Raw genomic sequence first — 17,637 nt, forward strand, 5'->3', positions numbered from 1 at the left:
CCTTTTTTTTTCTTTTGCCGATTGCAGCCATGAGTAAGTTTGCACGGGGCAACCGGTTCAGCATAGCAGAGCACCAGGAGCGCTACAAAGAGGAGTGCCAGCGCATCTTCGACCTGCAGAACAGAGTCCTCTCTTCCAATGAGGTGCTGTCCACAGATGAAGACTCTAGCTCAGAGGACGACTCAGACATCGAGGAGATGGGCAAGAACATTGAGAACATGCTTTCTAACAAGAAGACCAGCTCACAGGTGGGGAGCCGCTACTAGAAGCATGGCAGATTCATTTACTGTCCTCTTGCAAGCCTGATGTGCATGCTTTTCAGGTACTGGGTGTCAGCAGCAGTGGATTTTTATTTCAGCATTTGGTTTTGTATTGTAAACATCGTTGTATGCTACATAACTCTACCCTACGTGACATGTAATCAAGGATGCAACAACACTTAATGCACATTCTGTGAAAAAAATCTTTCAAATTAAAGTGGGTTATCTTGAATGCCCAGTTATCTTTGTATTTTGCATTGTGCTGCATGGCACTACACTGTGTGACAGCTGGTACAAGAAGCAATGCCTTTTTTTTTACTGTGCTTTCTGAAAATGATTGCTGTTTGTGACTGTTATTGTGGTGAAGACTGTAGACCCACTCAGGCGAAGTATCCTTTCCTGTGCCACCTGTCATGGCACCGCGCTCGTTCAAGACTGGCCGGCAGTATACTGTTCATGTGCTATTGAAAAGATGTGGCTTGTTTTCTTGGAAATGAATCTACTGCGACTTTTGCTTTATAACTACACTTATTTGGCTCTCATGAGAGACACTTTGCCTTGCAGTTGTCACACGAAAGGGAGGAGGCAGAAAGGCGAGAGTTGCAGAAGTTGATCATGGGAGAGGATTCTTGTGCTGGCGACGACAAAAAGAAAAAAGACAAAGGTAAACTTGTGCATTGCAAAGACTTTGTAAACATTTTTATTCATTGTTAAGCATGTGCTTGGTTGCATTTTGACCTGTTTGTGTATGCTGTGTCAAGTCTCTATCCAGTTAAGATAAATTACATGCTGCTAAATTGTTGAAGCTCTGCTACCTGTCTCCTTTTCTTTTCTTGAGTTATTGCTTTCTGACTGCCAATGACTATTCTTTTCATTGTTGTGGCTATGATCTGTTCTGCAGTGGTAAGATGCAGTAGTATGGTGGTATGAAGTATAGTTTAAGTGACAGCTGTATTCGGGCTGTATTGAGGGCTTTCTGTGGGGTAAAGGGTGCCTTCAGTGTTAATGTTGTGGTGTGTTGCAACCAAAGCTCCTACGGTCACCTGTGCTCACCTGATTTCTTATGTAATTATATTACCAAGGTGAATTGGGGCACCGCGTGGGAACTCTCGAGCATGTGCTCTCAGTGTGAAAATCCATGGGGGCTCTGATGGGGCGGTTATTGAGGTTGGGTTGGGGTGGGGGGTAGATTTTTTAAATGTCAGAGGTAGTGTCAGATAGATGGCACTTTCTGAAAGTACATATTTAACATTATCTTGGCACATAGTGCTGCCATTGGTTTATTCAATCAGATAACTCAAGCTCTATATATATTAGCTTGGCTTGCTAAGTCGTAAGCTTAGATGATAGAACATTGTTTGAGGAGGATGTTAATAGCACCTGTTTTGAGCGGCTTGCCACTTTGGCTGAGGCAACCTACTGCTGAGGCCAAGGTCACAGAGTCAAATTTTGGCTGTGGGGGTTGTGTTTCAATGGAAATAAAAGGCACAAAATGCCCTTGTGTTGTGCATAATGTTTGTGCACAATGTCTCTACACAATGTAGAGTACCAGGTGGTTGAAATGAACCCAGAGCCCTCCACTTTGTATCTGTCATAGCCCAAGTGCGGCTTCGGGATGTTAGACCCCACATATCAAACCTGCCATGCCACGCCTGCTTTGGACAGGTGTACATTCTCTCTGTAGTGGGTAGCAGCTTTGGTCAAATGTAAGGTCAAGCAATTGTTTTGCTGGTTAAGTCTCGATGTGTAGCTCGCAGCTTGCTGCCGCATGCCTCTATGCTTGCTTTGCTAGATACCATGCTGTAACTCAATAACTCGTCATCTTGTCTATGGCTGAGGAACAGTGGGGCAAAAAGGTAGGGACTAAAGCACGCAGTTTTTGCCTCCTTATCAAATTGTGCTCTGTATTTAAGCCACAATGTGTCGCCTCAATGATTCCATGGCTTTTTTCAATGGTGGATCTGGACATTGTTACTGATTATAGTATGTGACTCTCTTGGAATGTGGATTCTGCCTTTTCTCTTTGCGTTTAAGTTCTCCAAGTGCAGTTTTCAGCATTTGATGTAGTTCTAATCTGACTTGTTGGCACTGCTTAGTAATATTTGGTCTGAATTTAATTTGACATAAAATCTAGCTATTTGGACGTTCTGCTGGTAAGAAAAACAGTGTGCATCACTCTAACTGTTGTTGATGTACCGTCCTAGTAGTTGTATATATATTATTTTTCTGAGCCGCAGTGTTTCCTTCCAGATGGCAAGCAGAAGTCTGACAAGGATGACGACAATGCTTCCATGGCAAGTTTGCGGTCTAATGAGGTGAGCCTTAACCTGTGTGCATTTACTCATCTAGACGGCTTTATCGGGGTCAGATTTAAAATAAAGGAACCCTTGGTTTAATCTGCAAATTCGATTATTTATAAATACTGAGACTTATTGTGGAAGGCAAGCATAATCTGGATGCATTACTTGTAAGGATCATAAGAGAAGCAGTGTTGTAGATAAATATGTAGGTGAAAATTATGTAAGGACTTCAAAAGGTGACAGAGAATTTCATATTGCGTCACTAGCAGATTGTTTTAGCCAGATATAGTTCTAGGAAATCAGGAATATTCAAAACAATTCGTTGGTTGAATTCTCAATGAATGTGGCTTTGCATGCATATTAACAAATTACAGACTAGTGTCATAATGGTTAGTAATTAAAAGGTTACAATCGGCAAACAGTTTTTGTGTTGAACTTATCATGAACCCCTCTACTTAGTGAGGCCAGTAATTGTATAGCAACTGTAAGAGTCAAAACAAAAATGCACTGCCTCTGTTTTGTGTTCTAGTTTATGACCTGTTTTCATGAACTGCAGTGGCATGAAATTTGTGATAAAATTTATTCTATGTTTGCAAAATGTCTCTTGTAGAGCATTACGCATTTTTTTAGTTAATAAAATGGCGTGGTAATTTTATGTGCTAATGTTATGTATGTGGCAGTTATGTACATGTTTTATCCTGGTTATTCTCTGACCATCTTGTTAGTTGCATTATTCAGGAACTGAATGAAACATATATATTTAGAAGCTGCTGAGAAAGACATTGGAGTGTGATGAGGCCGTAACGGTTGTTATTGTTTAGATTTAATCCTCAACTGAAGACATCATATTATTTACGTTTAGCATTAGGCAGAGAGCACGCACATACTACATTGGTGGCAAGCATAACCAAGCTTGTGGCAGGATCACCACATGCATGTTTTCCATCCAGTATAAATGCATTATTGTAAAGCCATGTGCTGTTTTTGTCACATGCAGTATTGTAGTATTTGTTCTCACACTTCATCATTTCTTTTTCTTTAGATCAAAGTAAGTTGCATCTTTCAACTTCATTTTTAACCTCTTAAATATTTATTGCATGCTTGGGGCTCTTAATAGTCTGAGGGCTGTGGTAGTTGGTTCTTATGGCCACTTTGTGAACAAGGTATTGCATGCTTGCATGTACAAAGCTCTTAATTAACCTCTTAAATATTTATTGCATGCTTGGGGCTCTTAATAATCTGAGGCCCATGGTAGTTGGTTCTTATGGCCACTTTGCGATCAAGGCTTTGCATGCTTGCATGTAAAAAGCTCTTAAAAATGCAACAAATAGGCCTTTTAAACTAGGAGCATTGATTTTAAAATTTTCATAGTGAAATTCCACCAAGTTAATGCTAGATTTGTTATCTGCTTGAAAATTAAAAATTGACCAGACTTCACCTCTTTGCTTTAAAGGGATACACTGCAAGATTGAAAGTACTAGGGCAGTGTGATTAATGTTTGTGACATTGCACAAGGTGTCATTATTGTTCTGATATATCAGTATGAATTTAGCCCTCGCTATAATGCAGGAAAACCTGTGAGATAAGTATTGAAAAAGCTGTAAATAAATTATGAATAGTCTCTATTAATAGAAACAGCTGAAAAAACTTGATGCTAGGCTGTTTGGTATGATTTCATGATTTTTGGAGTGCTACAAAGACCAGGATAGGGAACATATATAGGGCTTGAGCAAATTCTGTCAGTATGCGTCCTTTGTCCAGGTGTATGTGGCACTTTTCAGGACTTTTGAACAGCTTTCTTCCCATCAGTTACTAGAATGCAAATATCATGATATCATCTGCGATGATGAATTCTGTGTACCTATGCTTACTGCACATGTTGGTGATGGTTGATCCCATTTAGAAATTTTGTTTACGGTTATTTGTAAGTTTTTTTTTCATGTCTAAAAAGTTATATATTTTTTTTTACAGAATGGTCGGATCTTGAAGATTTTTCGCACTTTCCGCAATTCCAAAGGACGGGAATATGTCCGCATTGAGACGGTGCGAAAGCCAGCAGTCATTGACACATACGTCCGAATACGTACTACCAAGGATCCAAACTTCATGTAAGCTACCCCAGCTGGGATTATGTGCAGTCGGCTTTCATTATTTCGAATTCAAAGGGGACCTGCAATTTCTTTGAAATGGGACCAAAGGGCCAGTTTAATAAATTGGAAGTGAGTTTGAAGGAATGTTAGCCTGCTGTAGCTGTTATTATACTGATGATTGCATTTCTGCGTAATCATGCATTAGTCTGAATAAATGGAACTCTTGCGTATTTTTTGTGTAAATCTCATAAAAGCATTTTACTAATCCTTTTCTGATTAAGGCTTACTGAGTAGGGGTATACAAAAGGGTAAACTTTGGCAGGTGACGTTAATGAAAAATTATATATGAGCATGAGTGAATTACAAGGTCATGTGAAAAAAAAAATACAGATGCATACCGTAGAGGCCCCATCCAATGTGAAGTACATGCTCCTTGCATTTTGCTTTGCTATGGGAGCAGTAGTAAATTTGCTGGCTGAGCATATTTTAAAGTGTCTGAACGCTTAAAATCTTTGTGAAGCCACCAGCATGCTATTCTGCCTGAGAGAGGAGACGGGGAAGGCAAAGGGGTTAACCAGGTATATGTCTGGTTGACTACACTACAGAAAAAAAAATAAGGAGACTTATGAGTTGGGCAGTTGTGGTGCTAGGTTGCTAAACCTGAAAGACGTGGGTTCGATCCCGGCCTTGGTGGTTGCACTTCAGTGGAGGCGAAATGCTAGAACCCCGTATACTGTGCGATGTAAGTACCTATTAAAGAACCGCCGTTGGTTGAAATTATCCAGAGCCCTAGACTACAGTGTCCCTTATAGCCCGAGTCGTTTCGGGACATTAAAGCCCATAAACCAACTAACTTATGAGCTGCTACAAGTACCTGTGGCAATGCTTTGCTGTGCCAGAGTGGTGTTTCTGCTGTATTCATCCAACTGTCCTTGCTTTGTGCTCAAAGTGAAGGACTGTGGGCTTGCTCAATATGTTCATGACTTGGTGGCATAGTTGTGCACGGGTGCGAGTGGTGGGCATGTCTTTGCAGACGCCAGTTTGCATCGACTCTGGATGAGCACCAGAAGGAGGAGATCAGGAAGGAGCGTCGAAGGTGAGCTCACTCTTGCCCTTGTTGTAAGTTTTCACTGTGGATTTGACATGTCCACCGCAAACCTCACTGAAACAGAATTCAAGAGCAACTGCGGCGACTCAAGCGCAATGCTGAGAAGGAGAAGCATCTGCCGATGCGGAAGAAACCAAAGAAGGAGCAACCACAGCTGAAGGTCAGTACCTGCTGACTGAAACACCCATCCAACCCAGATCTGTCCTCCCCATCTTTCTGTCTCACCTTGCATAAAAGTTATAGCTATGCAGCTGGATGTACCCTTGTATCTTCATGTGTTTCATTGTTCCTTAATGCCTTTGATTTAGCGGAAACTATGTGCATGTGACTCTCCTCTTTAGTTTGTTATTGTTACAGCTGGCTCGTGGCACGTACATGAACTCAGGCTTGTCTTGTGCAGCTCAAATGTGGGGCATGTGGCGCCATCGGACACATGCGCACCAACAAGGCGTGCCCACAGTACCAGCCCATGGCTCCGCTGCCACCCGTGCAAGTGGCCATGACAGAGGAGCAAGAGGAAGAGGAGGAAGGCTGTGGACTTCAAGACGACAACCTTGTCAAGGCATGTGTGCCACTTGACTGCGCAGTGTCAGAATTAGTTTTGTTGCATTAGAGGATGGAGTTGCCGCTAGAGATAGCATGTATATATTACAATAATTTTATGCCACATAGGGAATGATGGGGATAATTTGCTGTGGTTACTTGTATTTGGAGTCAACTTTTTTGGGGGGGCCGCAAAGGTGCGAGTTGGGGGTGGTCGATGTATAGGCGGCAATATACGGTATATATTGTGCGTTATGACCATTGTAGAGTTTTTCAGGACGTGTTCACAAACTCTCTGCATAATTTATACACCTTCATTTGAAACCTTAATTTAAAGAAAAAAAGTGTGCAAATTATGCGAATAAGTCCTGTAATCTCAGATGGTTATTCTAAAGCCGCTACGGCATCTGTCATGGCCATGTGCAGCTTTGAGATGTTAAGGCCCATATACAGTGCCGTCGTTTGCAATGACTGTGGGAGCACAGCACATTAAAAAAAAAGAAAACATTGGTGAGTGTGGAAGGGAAGTTATCAACCTCTCATCATATTTGATAGGAGCAGGTGGCTTGATGCTTTCCTAACTGCCTGGTGTGCTGCTCACTGCTTTGTCATCTCTGTGACTGGGCACAGGTGGACGAGACGCGAGTGGTGCTGTCGAAGCAGCTGATCAAGCATGCCGATGAGATCCGACGCAAGTCCCTGGTGCTCAAGTTCCCCAAGGAGGCCATGGCCCTGAAGAAACGGCGCCGTGCGGGCACCGTCCTGCACTGCGATTACCTCCGCAAGCCCAACAAGGCGGCCAACCGCCGACGTACTGACCCCATGGTCACCCTGTCCATCCTGCTCGAGGCTATCCTGAATGAGATGCGGGACCTGCCTGAGGTAGGGCTCCTGGATGCTGCTGGCCGAGTGGTGCAGCCTTTGTGAGAAGTAACTAGCCCCTGCATACATGACCAGAACTGGTGTGTGGTTGGTGTGTAGGGCTCTATTGGCATTCTGTTGGTGTTAGGAAGCTCTGTAGACTGGCGAGAATAGTCTCTCTCTGGAGTTTCAGGGAATTTAAGGTACTACGGAAGCAAAACTATATGGCCTAACATTAGCTTCAGTCACTTGCACACTGGACGAGGAATTTACTCAGTGTTGCCCTGTAAACTGCCATCGTTCTTCGTCTTTCATTCTACATAGTGTCATTTCATTACCAGGAGGGAGTGTGTTTATAAGTGTTGACACCTAGGGCTCCTTCAAGCTGTATGGGGCTATTTTTTTTTTCATTTTTTTTGTAAGAACACATAACTTCGTGTTAATCTTAGAATATTCATTGGCACTGCTGACGCTAGGTAACAGAAACATGTGCATATATATATCGGTACCTCAATTATATGAGTTTTATGGGACCGCGTGAGACCTTCGTATAATGCAGCTATTGTATAATTGGAAGTCGCGGACAAATGACGCATTTACACAATTATCACACTTGCTACTTGTCACATACGCATGGACACGTTCAGTAGAGCCATGATTATATGACTCAGGGGACCGCGCGAAACCGTCATATAACCTGGGCGTTGTTGACAGAGCAGTTGCTCAAAGCCTCTGCCACTGGTGCTCCGTCAAAGGTTATGGCTTCACATTCACACATACCTCCAGTTTTTCAGCTTTGCTAGTGAAGTAGTGCTTTTGCACTAAAAATAAAAGTGCATTTACATACGAGCGGGCCATTCTCGCAAGGATGTGACAGGAAGAGGAGAAATGCGACGGGTTTTTAAGGGTGCCTTAGGGCAAGAGGGCGAAGCATCTGAGGGTCTGGGGAACACGGAGCAAGAACATGGCGGCTTCCCCATAGCACATTCGCACAAGGGGGCAAAGCATCCTTGAATGAGGAAGATACTGCTAATCTTGCCACTGCCGTAAACGGACCGGATGGGTTGCTTAGTTTTTTTGTACCCCCATTTAACAGCTAAATTTTCAAAATTAGATGGTTTGTGGTTTGCATCATATGTTCTTCCAGATGTTGGTCGGTCGCTAATTCTGACGCTATGTTTCTTGCACTGGTTAATTCGAACAGCTTCAGGAAGGAAGGCCGTGTCCAGGTACGGCTGGCATGGCAAGTGATCGTCAAAGTATCTACTCAAACTGAATTGCATGCTGCAGAGTTGCCCATGCACATCTGACGTGTGTTCAACAGAAGGCGGGATGAAAAAAGGACTGCCCTCGCCTCTGAAAACAGTTTGACTGCTTAGTTTCAGTTTCAGTTTCCAGAGCTTTGCGCCAGCCCTTGGCAATGGCAGCTATTGGCCGTGCATCAGCCAGTCAGCCGAGCATAGCTGTGCACTGTTTAGGACGCTGATTGACTCCTTTACGCGTTTCTCGCACTGCCATCTATGTGCCTGGTTCTTCCAACATGTCGAAACTGCTTGCTCATCACATGCTGTTCGCTCCTTGTGCCAAAAGCATGAAAGTCTGGTGTGCGTTACAATGGAACACAGTTCACTTCTTTTTGCCATAAAAAACAGGTGCGTGTTACAATTGAGGGCGCATTAGAATCTGGTTAATACGATAGTTACTAGGTACGGTGCATCGTTTTTTCGCTGCATATGAGTTGCACCGTTGCATAAGCCACACCGGCAAATATTCATAAAAAAAGGACGACTTATATACATAGAAAAATACGGTGCTAGAAAGGAATTTGTGCATTTGAAGCCATCTGAAATGCAAGTCTTCCTGTCAATCATGCAGACACAGCCTTTCTGGCATCCTGTCAGTGCGAAGGCAGTGCCGGACTACCACAAGATCATCATTCGGCCGATGGACTTGCAGCGGATACGGGAGAAGCTGCACGAGAAGTGTTACCAGAGCCGCGAGGAGTTCCTCGGTGATGTAAATCAGATAGTTGAAAACAGCAGCCTCTACAATGGTGAGGATCTTGAAATTTTTTACTGTCTAGGAAATGTCTAGCGGATCTTTAATGTTGGTTTTAGAAACTGAAATTATGCATTGGTTCAGATGTGGTAGACTGGGAGGCAATAAAGTGGTGGCTTTGAGGGCACAAGAATTGCAGGGATGAGAAGTAATGATCCAGTACAGTTACCTTGAGGTGAATTAAATCATTGACACATTGTGTTAAAAATGTTATGGTTGAAAAGTTATACAAATAAAAAAGCTCAAAGCCCTGCATGACAGTGTCCCTTAAACATTGCCTGTCATTGAAATGTGGCTCCTGGTTGCTTTATACAGTGAGCTTTCTTTTCCAGACATTTAGTTATTTAGTGAGATTGTTTAGTTATCTAACAAGTCTGGCTTTTCTGTGATATCATGAAGTGGTGCAGACAGATTCTCCCCAGTTTTCCACTTGCAAAAAAGCACTGAGGCTGTTATTGAAGTTATCCCTTGTATTTTAGTCATCCTGATCTTTAATAGTGTTAGCCAAAGCCTCTGTCCCAATCATGAATTTTGTCTGCCATTTTCCAGACTCAAACAAAATTGTGTCTGTGACTATTATTGCATCTTATGGCATCCCTTTAAGATCTTTTAACCTTGAAAGCCTGTATTGCATTGCCGTTCATATTATAGCAGAACGCTGTTGGTACAATCTAATGGAAGGCCTCTGCACTGTGTAGAACTGGGGTGGCTCACTGGTGGCTCACAGTGCATTACATGAGGGGTTTCACTGTGCCAGCATCTAATTTTCCATTGCAGAAATGAAATACAAGTTTTGAAATTTCATATAAAAGCCTTGAAGCTTTTTTCAGTATTTATCTTAGTAGCAGGGCTGTGGTGAATTATGTGATCAGGCCCTGGGGTTTCTCACCAAGTTCTGAGGTGCTTGCTCAAAATGCGAGCATACATTTGAAAACGGCTATAGGTGCCAGCTTACTCTTGGGTCGCAACACGTGGGCATCAGGGCTTTGGAAAGAGTTTGTTGTGAACGTGTTATAAGCATGGTGCAAATTAGTGAAATTTCATGTAGCACAAAATACCAGGAAAACTAGCTTTTTTTTTGTAGGAACAGACAGTGATGACAGAATGGCAGCATAAAGTTGTTGTTGCTAGGTGTGATAAGAAAGTAGATCACTTTGGTTCTAGTCTTTTCACTGCTTTGTGCTACTCATTGTGGTAATTGTCACATTGATATCAATGGCTGCACCCAGGTGCCAAGAGCCCGCTGACACAGGCAGCGCAGAAGATGCTTGAGCTGTGCCTCACGCGCTTTGGTGAGAAGGAGGAGAAGCTCATGCGCCTGGAGAAGGCCATCAATCCGCTGCTTGACGATGATGATCAGGTGGCCCTGTCCTACATCCTGGAGGGCATTGTGAGCGACCACCTTAAGAGTATCCCTGAGTCGTGGCCCTTTCACAAGCCTGTCAACAAGAAGTTTGTCAAGGACTACTACACGGTCATCAAGAGCCCGATGGATCTGGACACGATCATCAAGAACATCAAGGCACACAAGTACCACAGCCGCGAGGAGTTCTTTGCCGACGTGGAGCTGCTACACCGCAACAGCATGCAGTTCAATGGTGCCGACAGCCAGTTCACCCAAAAGGCCAAGGAGATCGTCGATGCCTGCCGTGCAGCACTCGATGAGGTTGGTGCAGTCTCCGAGAGCCAGTGTTCACAGTGAATCTGATCGGGCTGCTTTGTAATTGGAAACTGAGTTTAAGCAAGAAGGCTATGCATGGAAGATGCATTTATGTGATCTGGTGCCGCTTGTGATGGGTGGGATGTAGTAGGGGTGGAGCCCTGTTGTTTTGTACCATGAAGGGTGCTGGGGAAGCCCTTACTATTTCGGAGCAGTTCTGCTTCAATGCTCCGGGGCAGTATGCATGCAATAAATCATTGATGGCAACGTGAAAAGGTCATTGCCATGCTCTCCTCATCTTAAAAGCAAGCAGCCATTTCACCTAATAAATTTACCGAGATACAGTCAGTTCTTGGTAGTTTTCTCAAGGTTTAATTCACATAGGACCACAAAAATTATTTATGGCTGTTGCCGAGGTGGCTTCTTGGCTACTACTCCCAGCTGGGTCCTAACTGCTGCGTTAGGCGCGGTATTTCAGTGCATAGGTGAAGAATGTGTAGCGCGCATGCAGTTTCTCCAACTGCAGGGCTTGTGCTGTTTTCAGCTTCCTTGTTGGCGTCACTTGCATTGGATTACCTTTCGCCAGTGATGGAGGCAAAATGTCGCTATCAGACTATGCTAGGGAGGCCTCAGCTGCACTGACTGACTGTCTCTAAACATGCATAAGTTGACAGTTTTCAAAGTGCCTTGCATATTGTGTCGGGTGAAACAGAGATGCTATGCTTGACATACATAAATTAATCGCATAGATACCTACTAGGCTTATGCTAGATGTTCATTATCTTAAAGGGGAACCGCGATGTTTTCCTCAGTGCCGATTAAATGGATTCGTCATGCGTTCCAGAGACCAGTGCAATAAGAATTATTGAAATCGGAGCATGAAAACGAGAGTTATTCCACTTGGAAATTTCAAAATGAAAAGATGAGACAAAAATGCATTTAACTTGCCCATTTCACTCACCCTGTGCTTAGACTTGGCACTACCAATCAAAAACACGCCTAGCACACACGCAGCGGAAGCTTGCATGAAATGGTTGCTTTATCGGGGCAGCCCACAGCTGCACGCTTTGGTGGCGTCGTCCCTTACAAAGGGAGCTCCCCAGTGTTTCTTTGTTGGTAAGATTATAAGGTGTTCCCCCCCCCCCAACTTCACTTCCTGTCTCCTGTGTGACTTCTCCTTTCACATTTTTGGGCAAGGTGTGTTGGCTTTTTTTATTTTTTTGCTGCCTTCTTGGTGTGGTTTGAACAGCGCTCACCTCGAAAAAAGTCTGAAGCGAAATGGAAAACGTCGCCCCTAGCGTTTTTCTTATTAGTTTGCGTTCGCTTTCACTGCTTCTTTTCAGTTTTTGTGGCATGTGAAAAGCTTACACCACTCAAAGCCATAATATTTTGGGTCCATTTTGTGGGTATAAAAGAACTAGGTTCAAGCTGGACGCAAAACCAACGAGAAAGGCACAGCCCAATCTGGATGCCGCTTCATTTCCGCTGCTGAAAATGGCCGCTACGTTGCAACGCCATCGGCTCGAAACGAGCACTTGTGGAGAAGATTAAAATATTAAATATTACAATTTCAGCTTTCTCTTCGGGTGCTCAGGCGTCATAATATCTCTTACTTTGCATACAAAGAATAAAGAGCATATGCTTGATTTACATCATAGGGCACCTTTAATGCATGTTGAAAATGAACTCATTGTCAAAATACAAACTGAAAACTTGAGTTGGAGTTCATGTTTTGTGACTTTCATAAAAGTCCCAAAACTTGAACTTTGATTTTTCTTGCTGGTCTGCTCTGGCATGTGAGCTTGCATGGCTTTAAAAGAATAAACTTTATGGTAACCTTATTGCACAGCTTTGGTGTCTAAACAGGTGGCAGTGCAGGCTTCTGCTATTCCAGAACTAAACGAAACACTTGAAACATATGAATGAAACACATGAACACATTTATGAATGTGTCACTTGTTTGCAGCATGACAGTCAGCTAAGCGCCCTGGAGCAAGCTATCAAGGTGGCCCAGGAAGCTGCACTGGAGGCGGCTGACACTGACTCAGTGGCTACAGGGAACTCATACCCTGCTGAGGACAGTACGCTGGCCGAGAGTGATCTGGCGCGGGAAGATCTTGACCCACAAGCATATGCGAGCACATCCAGGGTGATTATATCACTCTCTCACTCCTCCACACCAGCTCTACCCGTGCTTCGGAATATGTTGGAACAGTGCTGACATTGCATTTGGATTATACAGAAGGGATAATTAGCTATCCTTTGCTTTCCAGCTGTTTCTCATTTGCTTTCAGTATCCTTATTTTTTTTTATACTGAAATGCAAAGGACAAATGTAAATGACAACTTTGGGGGCTTTTCGAATATTTTGAGATGTTACTCGCATCACATTCCTTAGAGTCCCCTCTGTCCACAACAACAAATCATTTTTAAAAATACCTAGTGGAACCATTTTAAAACTGTGCAAAAAAAGCAAACTGGAACCTAAACTCAGGCCATAGCCAGGGACAATGTTTCGCATGATCAGTGATGACGTCACAAGCATTACTAGATGAACACTCGTACGCACATTGAATGGCTAAAGTAGGGACTGAAAACAACCATTCTTTTATAAAATGCTTTGGACAACCTAATACATGTCTCAAAATTTGTATTAATTATATTGTGACCAGGTATTAACTTGCAGGGAACGTTTATGACGTTTTCAGTGCTGCTAATAGAAGTCATCCCAATAGAGGTTAACGAAAGGGCAAACTTCAAAATCGATTTATTCCGGACTGAAATGTCTCATTGCTGCCAAACATGGTTTGACTAATCAGGAACGAGAGAAAAATCTGCAGTATAAGATTAGTTAACATATGGTAACCTAAAAAAAACCCCCGAAGCTGCTCATCAAGGGCTGTAAAAATAACAAAAAGAAAAGCTTCTGGTGGCGGCAGGAGAACAGAACTGCAAGCTGTAAGGTTTGTCTGTGCAAACAAAACTGTTTGATAATAAAAAGCACAACAGATAGAGATTAAAAGACAGCCATGTCACATGAAAAGCATTTGCACTTGTTTGACATGCTTGGATTGAATTAATGCCAGAATACATCAGTTCTGCAACACGGCAACATGCTAAGCATGACTTTTTCAAAATACGCCTTGCTTACGCTGGAAGAGAGTGCTCTTCCTTTGATTAGCCATCATATTAAAGCTTCTTCGTGATAGGAGTCTTCCACAATGGAAGTTGATTTGTTAGCAAGATAAGACACTTTTAATTCTTTGAAAAAGAAAAGACCAAACCTTGGGAAGCACTTGCTTTTTCTTCAAGAAAGTAGCCAACTCTCCTAGCACTGTACCCTTCACTCTTGTACTATTCCCCTTTTCATTGGATGCTCTGTTTTCTGTGTGCACTGCAGCCGTCCTCACGGAAGCGCAGTGACAGTGGAGCCCCTGAGGATTGCGAGTTTGTGGATGTGGAAGGGGATGAAGAGGGTGAGGCCTCCCTGCTTGAGGAGCGGTGCCCATCATCGGCAGCTGGTCCTGACAAGAGCGTGCTGGACCAGGACCTGCAGATCACGCCCGAAAACAGCGAGCCCGAGGAGGAGGACATGACGGGAGACTCAGATGAGGACCACCCCCATGTGCTCATGACTCGGGCATCCATGGTGCAGGAGCCGGAGGTAGGACATGGCTGTTTGGCATAACTCCCACCCTAAACACTGCGCAGGGGCCAGAAACATTCACTGTAGTGCTGCGAATTAATTGCAAGGTCGAAAAGAGGGTAGAAAATCTGGCATGAACACAGGACGTGCTTGCTTTGCAACATTTAGTAGTTTCCTAAAATTTATTCAACCATAAGCCATCATGAACTCAGTACAAGGAGTGTTCACTGACGTCACATCGGCTGCTGTTTTGTTGTCTGTGGAGTGCTAAAGGCTGCAGGCGTATATAAAGGGATTATCCCCTCCTGCTCCGGCCTGCGCTGCTTAAGCTACGCGCTGGACAACAAAATGGCGTCCGTGACGTCACGCGAATACCTGCTATTGCAACCTTGCCATGCAAAAATAAGTCAAACCTCGATGTAACGAACACTGATATTACGAATTATTGGCTATATCGAACTCTTTGCGAACGTTTTTGACAAACACATGAAATTTCTACTTTATACATCGAATGCAGTTGGCCATAAAACTAATATATCGAACTCCCCAGCGCCAAACTGTTCTCGTTCGGATGCAGGCGGCACGCATCGCCGCACTGCACAAGTGACTGACTGGTAGTACTGAGGCAAGCGTTCGCACCAAAGGTTTGCACTTTATCTCTTAACTCGCCAACGGCAGCCTGTGGGTTGCAGTCCGTCAGTCAGCACGCGTTCACGCCTCCGGCATCCGCCGATAGTGCCCTGCAATCAGCAGCGCAGGTAGCTGTAAGCTTGCAGTAACAATCCTGCACTCATGTCTGCTGTCGCGGAGGTGGTGAAAGCGGCGATAGCTTTCACTCTGACGTGCCGCTTTCCACGCGACATGGCTGTAATGCGGGGAAGCCATCGTCGCCGACACAACCTGCGCTTTCGATGCTGTGCGGGGAAGCCAAGCTAACTGGCGCTCGGTTTTTTGCGTAGTTCGGAATATCCGCGAGCGCCTTCGAAACGCCGCCAAAACCTGTGAAAACGTATCTTTGTTTGTCTAGTAAGGATCGTCAGATTTGTTGTCTCATAAATTACTAAATTACACAGCTGTTGTGCGCGTTTTGGATGAAATTTTTATTACGAATTTTGGCTATAGTGAACTATTTTACGATTTTTTACTTGTTCGCTATTATAACGAGGTTTCACTGTAATGGATTTACATTGTATTTTCCTACAAGCTATTGAAATCAAGGATTTATTGCCAAGAGCCAAGATCCGAAGGCTGCTGTTCCTTTTTGTGTGTCTGTTTTGTGTTTTGCAGTTCCCACACTGTTGATAATTCAGCAGCTAGAGCTGCATTATGTGTTTGACATAAATTATTTATGTGCTAACGTGTCTTAACATTTGCCTTTCTTTTGTAGCACTGCAGACTTATGTTGATTTTGAATATTAAGGTCTTGTGCAGTGCCAGGTTGCTTTTGTATTCTTTTATATATTTTATAAGTGCTTCCTGCCTTTGTCCCCAGGTGATGGAAGACACGGAGATGATAGACGAAAACTATGACCCATCAGAGTTCCTTCTTCAGGGCAAGTACCATTTCCAGCAGATGGAAGATGATGCGCCTCCTGCTATGGCAGCTGAAGAAGAGGATGATCCAATGGATGGTGGGACTGCTGAACGCATGGAAGGTGCTGATTCGTCCGTTGCCCAGGACAATGTCATCAGCACTGACTTGGCTGTCTCAGAATCTGAAGAAGAGCAGGACGACAGGGGGGACCTCCTCAACCTCCAAGATGCACCAGAAAAAGACGAAGAGGGCCTGTGGTTCTGACCGTCTTGTGTTCTTGTACATAGGAATAAACATGTCATACATCATCCGCTCATCAAACTATGCTGTTCTGTCACTGTCTGAAAGTATCACCAGAAGGAACCAGTTCAGTTGAAGTGAACAGCTGTAAAAATGAAATTTCGACCACCTGCAGATCTTAACGTGCACTGACATCGCACAGCACACAGGTGCATTTTACGTTTTGAAACTATGCCTCTGCGGTCGGAATCGAACCCGGGTAGTTGAGGTTAATGCTGAGGGCTTCTAAGAGCACCCTCAGTTCTTGGAAGGTGAGTGAGACAAACTTAATTATACAAGGATGCAGAGGTTGGTGGGCCTGCTGCTTCACTGTGAGGGAAAGACGGTTTTGGGTAAAGGATATTCGCGGCAACTGTGTCACTTTTTCGGTGGGCGCCTTTGGGGACAGGTTTTTGCGAAAAGGAAAGGTGCAACTTTCTCGCCTTCAGTGGTCGCCTCAACCCATCGCCACTCAACCCATCTGTAATGGAAATGATGAATGGAGAGGAAGAAGGAAGAGAAAGGGGCGCCATAGTGGTGGGACACTAGGGAAATAAGTATACAAGACCGATTGATGCGATTGATGCGGCGGTGTGCGTCCGCATTAGTGCTCCCTCCGGACGGAGCAGCCGCTGCCCCTGACGGCCTCTCACTGATATCGTGGTCCATTCTGTGTGACACGTCGTACGTACCAACGTTTATAGATCTATAAACGTTGGTACGTACCTCCTCTCCACTCCCCTACCCGAAGCCCCACCCTCTCAGTTTTTCTCTCTCCACTTCGCCACCTGACAACCAAGGCTTCTGACGGGTGGACAGATTTTTCTGGCATTGGGATTCTAATGCTAATGCATTAAAAAGGAGGGTGAAGGTAGAGTGTGGCGCGAATGAGCTAATGGAGACATTGCCTCTGAGATCTGTTATGGAGATTGTTGTACGGAGGGTGTTTCGCGTCGAGAAAACCCGCCGCTTTGCGCGCGCGACGCTTCATTGGGATAAAATATGCTATGTTTCAGGGAAAAACTAGATATAACAAGGAAGAGGAGTTGTAGCACAAAACAGAGCTCATGTCGGTAATCTCGGAGGCCATAAATTTATATGCGTTTGCATTACTTTTTTTGGGGGCGGGTGACGCAACTAGTTTGTTTTCTTGCTATTTTGTACTCATAATTTGCAAGAAACTGATTATAGAAAAAAACTGAAAAAACACGCTAATGAAGAGTTAATTGCTGTTTAGTTAATGTTTTTTGTTTATGACTGATATCCGGGCTTTGTTGAAGGGGGCGGTAACATCGCTTT

At 44.0% G+C, this 17,637-nt stretch overlaps 1 protein-coding gene across 4 annotated transcripts in view; it reads left to right on the plus strand.

The window, feature by feature from the left end:
• Taf1 (TATA-box binding protein associated factor 1) overlaps positions 1 to 16,380 on the plus strand; it is a 56,329-nt gene extending 39,949 nt beyond the window's left edge. For all 4 annotated transcript variants that reach the window (XM_077662913.1, XM_077662910.1, XM_077662912.1 and 1 more), the window contains 13 exons: positions 28 to 248; positions 825 to 924; positions 2,511 to 2,575; positions 4,532 to 4,668; positions 5,684 to 5,746; positions 5,822 to 5,918; positions 6,159 to 6,320; positions 6,932 to 7,183; positions 9,038 to 9,215; positions 10,450 to 10,886; positions 12,847 to 13,029; positions 14,280 to 14,543; positions 16,018 to 16,380. In XM_077662913.1, the coding sequence (XP_077519039.1) occupies positions 28 to 248; positions 825 to 924; positions 2,511 to 2,575; positions 4,532 to 4,668; positions 5,684 to 5,746; positions 5,822 to 5,918; positions 6,159 to 6,320; positions 6,932 to 7,183; positions 9,038 to 9,215; positions 10,450 to 10,886; positions 12,847 to 13,029; positions 14,280 to 14,543; positions 16,018 to 16,323 (2,465 nt within the window). In that variant the 3' untranslated portion in view covers positions 16,324 to 16,380. The remainder of the gene's footprint in view (positions 1 to 27; positions 249 to 824; positions 925 to 2,510; positions 2,576 to 4,531; positions 4,669 to 5,683; positions 5,747 to 5,821; positions 5,919 to 6,158; positions 6,321 to 6,931; positions 7,184 to 9,037; positions 9,216 to 10,449; positions 10,887 to 12,846; positions 13,030 to 14,279; positions 14,544 to 16,017) is intronic.
• The last annotated feature ends 1,257 nt before the right edge of the window (positions 16,381 to 17,637 follow it).

Source organism: Amblyomma americanum, chromosome 4 (genome assembly GCF_052857255.1).
Source record: "Amblyomma americanum isolate KBUSLIRL-KWMA chromosome 4, ASM5285725v1, whole genome shotgun sequence".
Lineage (NCBI taxonomy): Eukaryota > Metazoa > Arthropoda > Arachnida > Ixodida > Ixodidae > Amblyomma > Amblyomma americanum.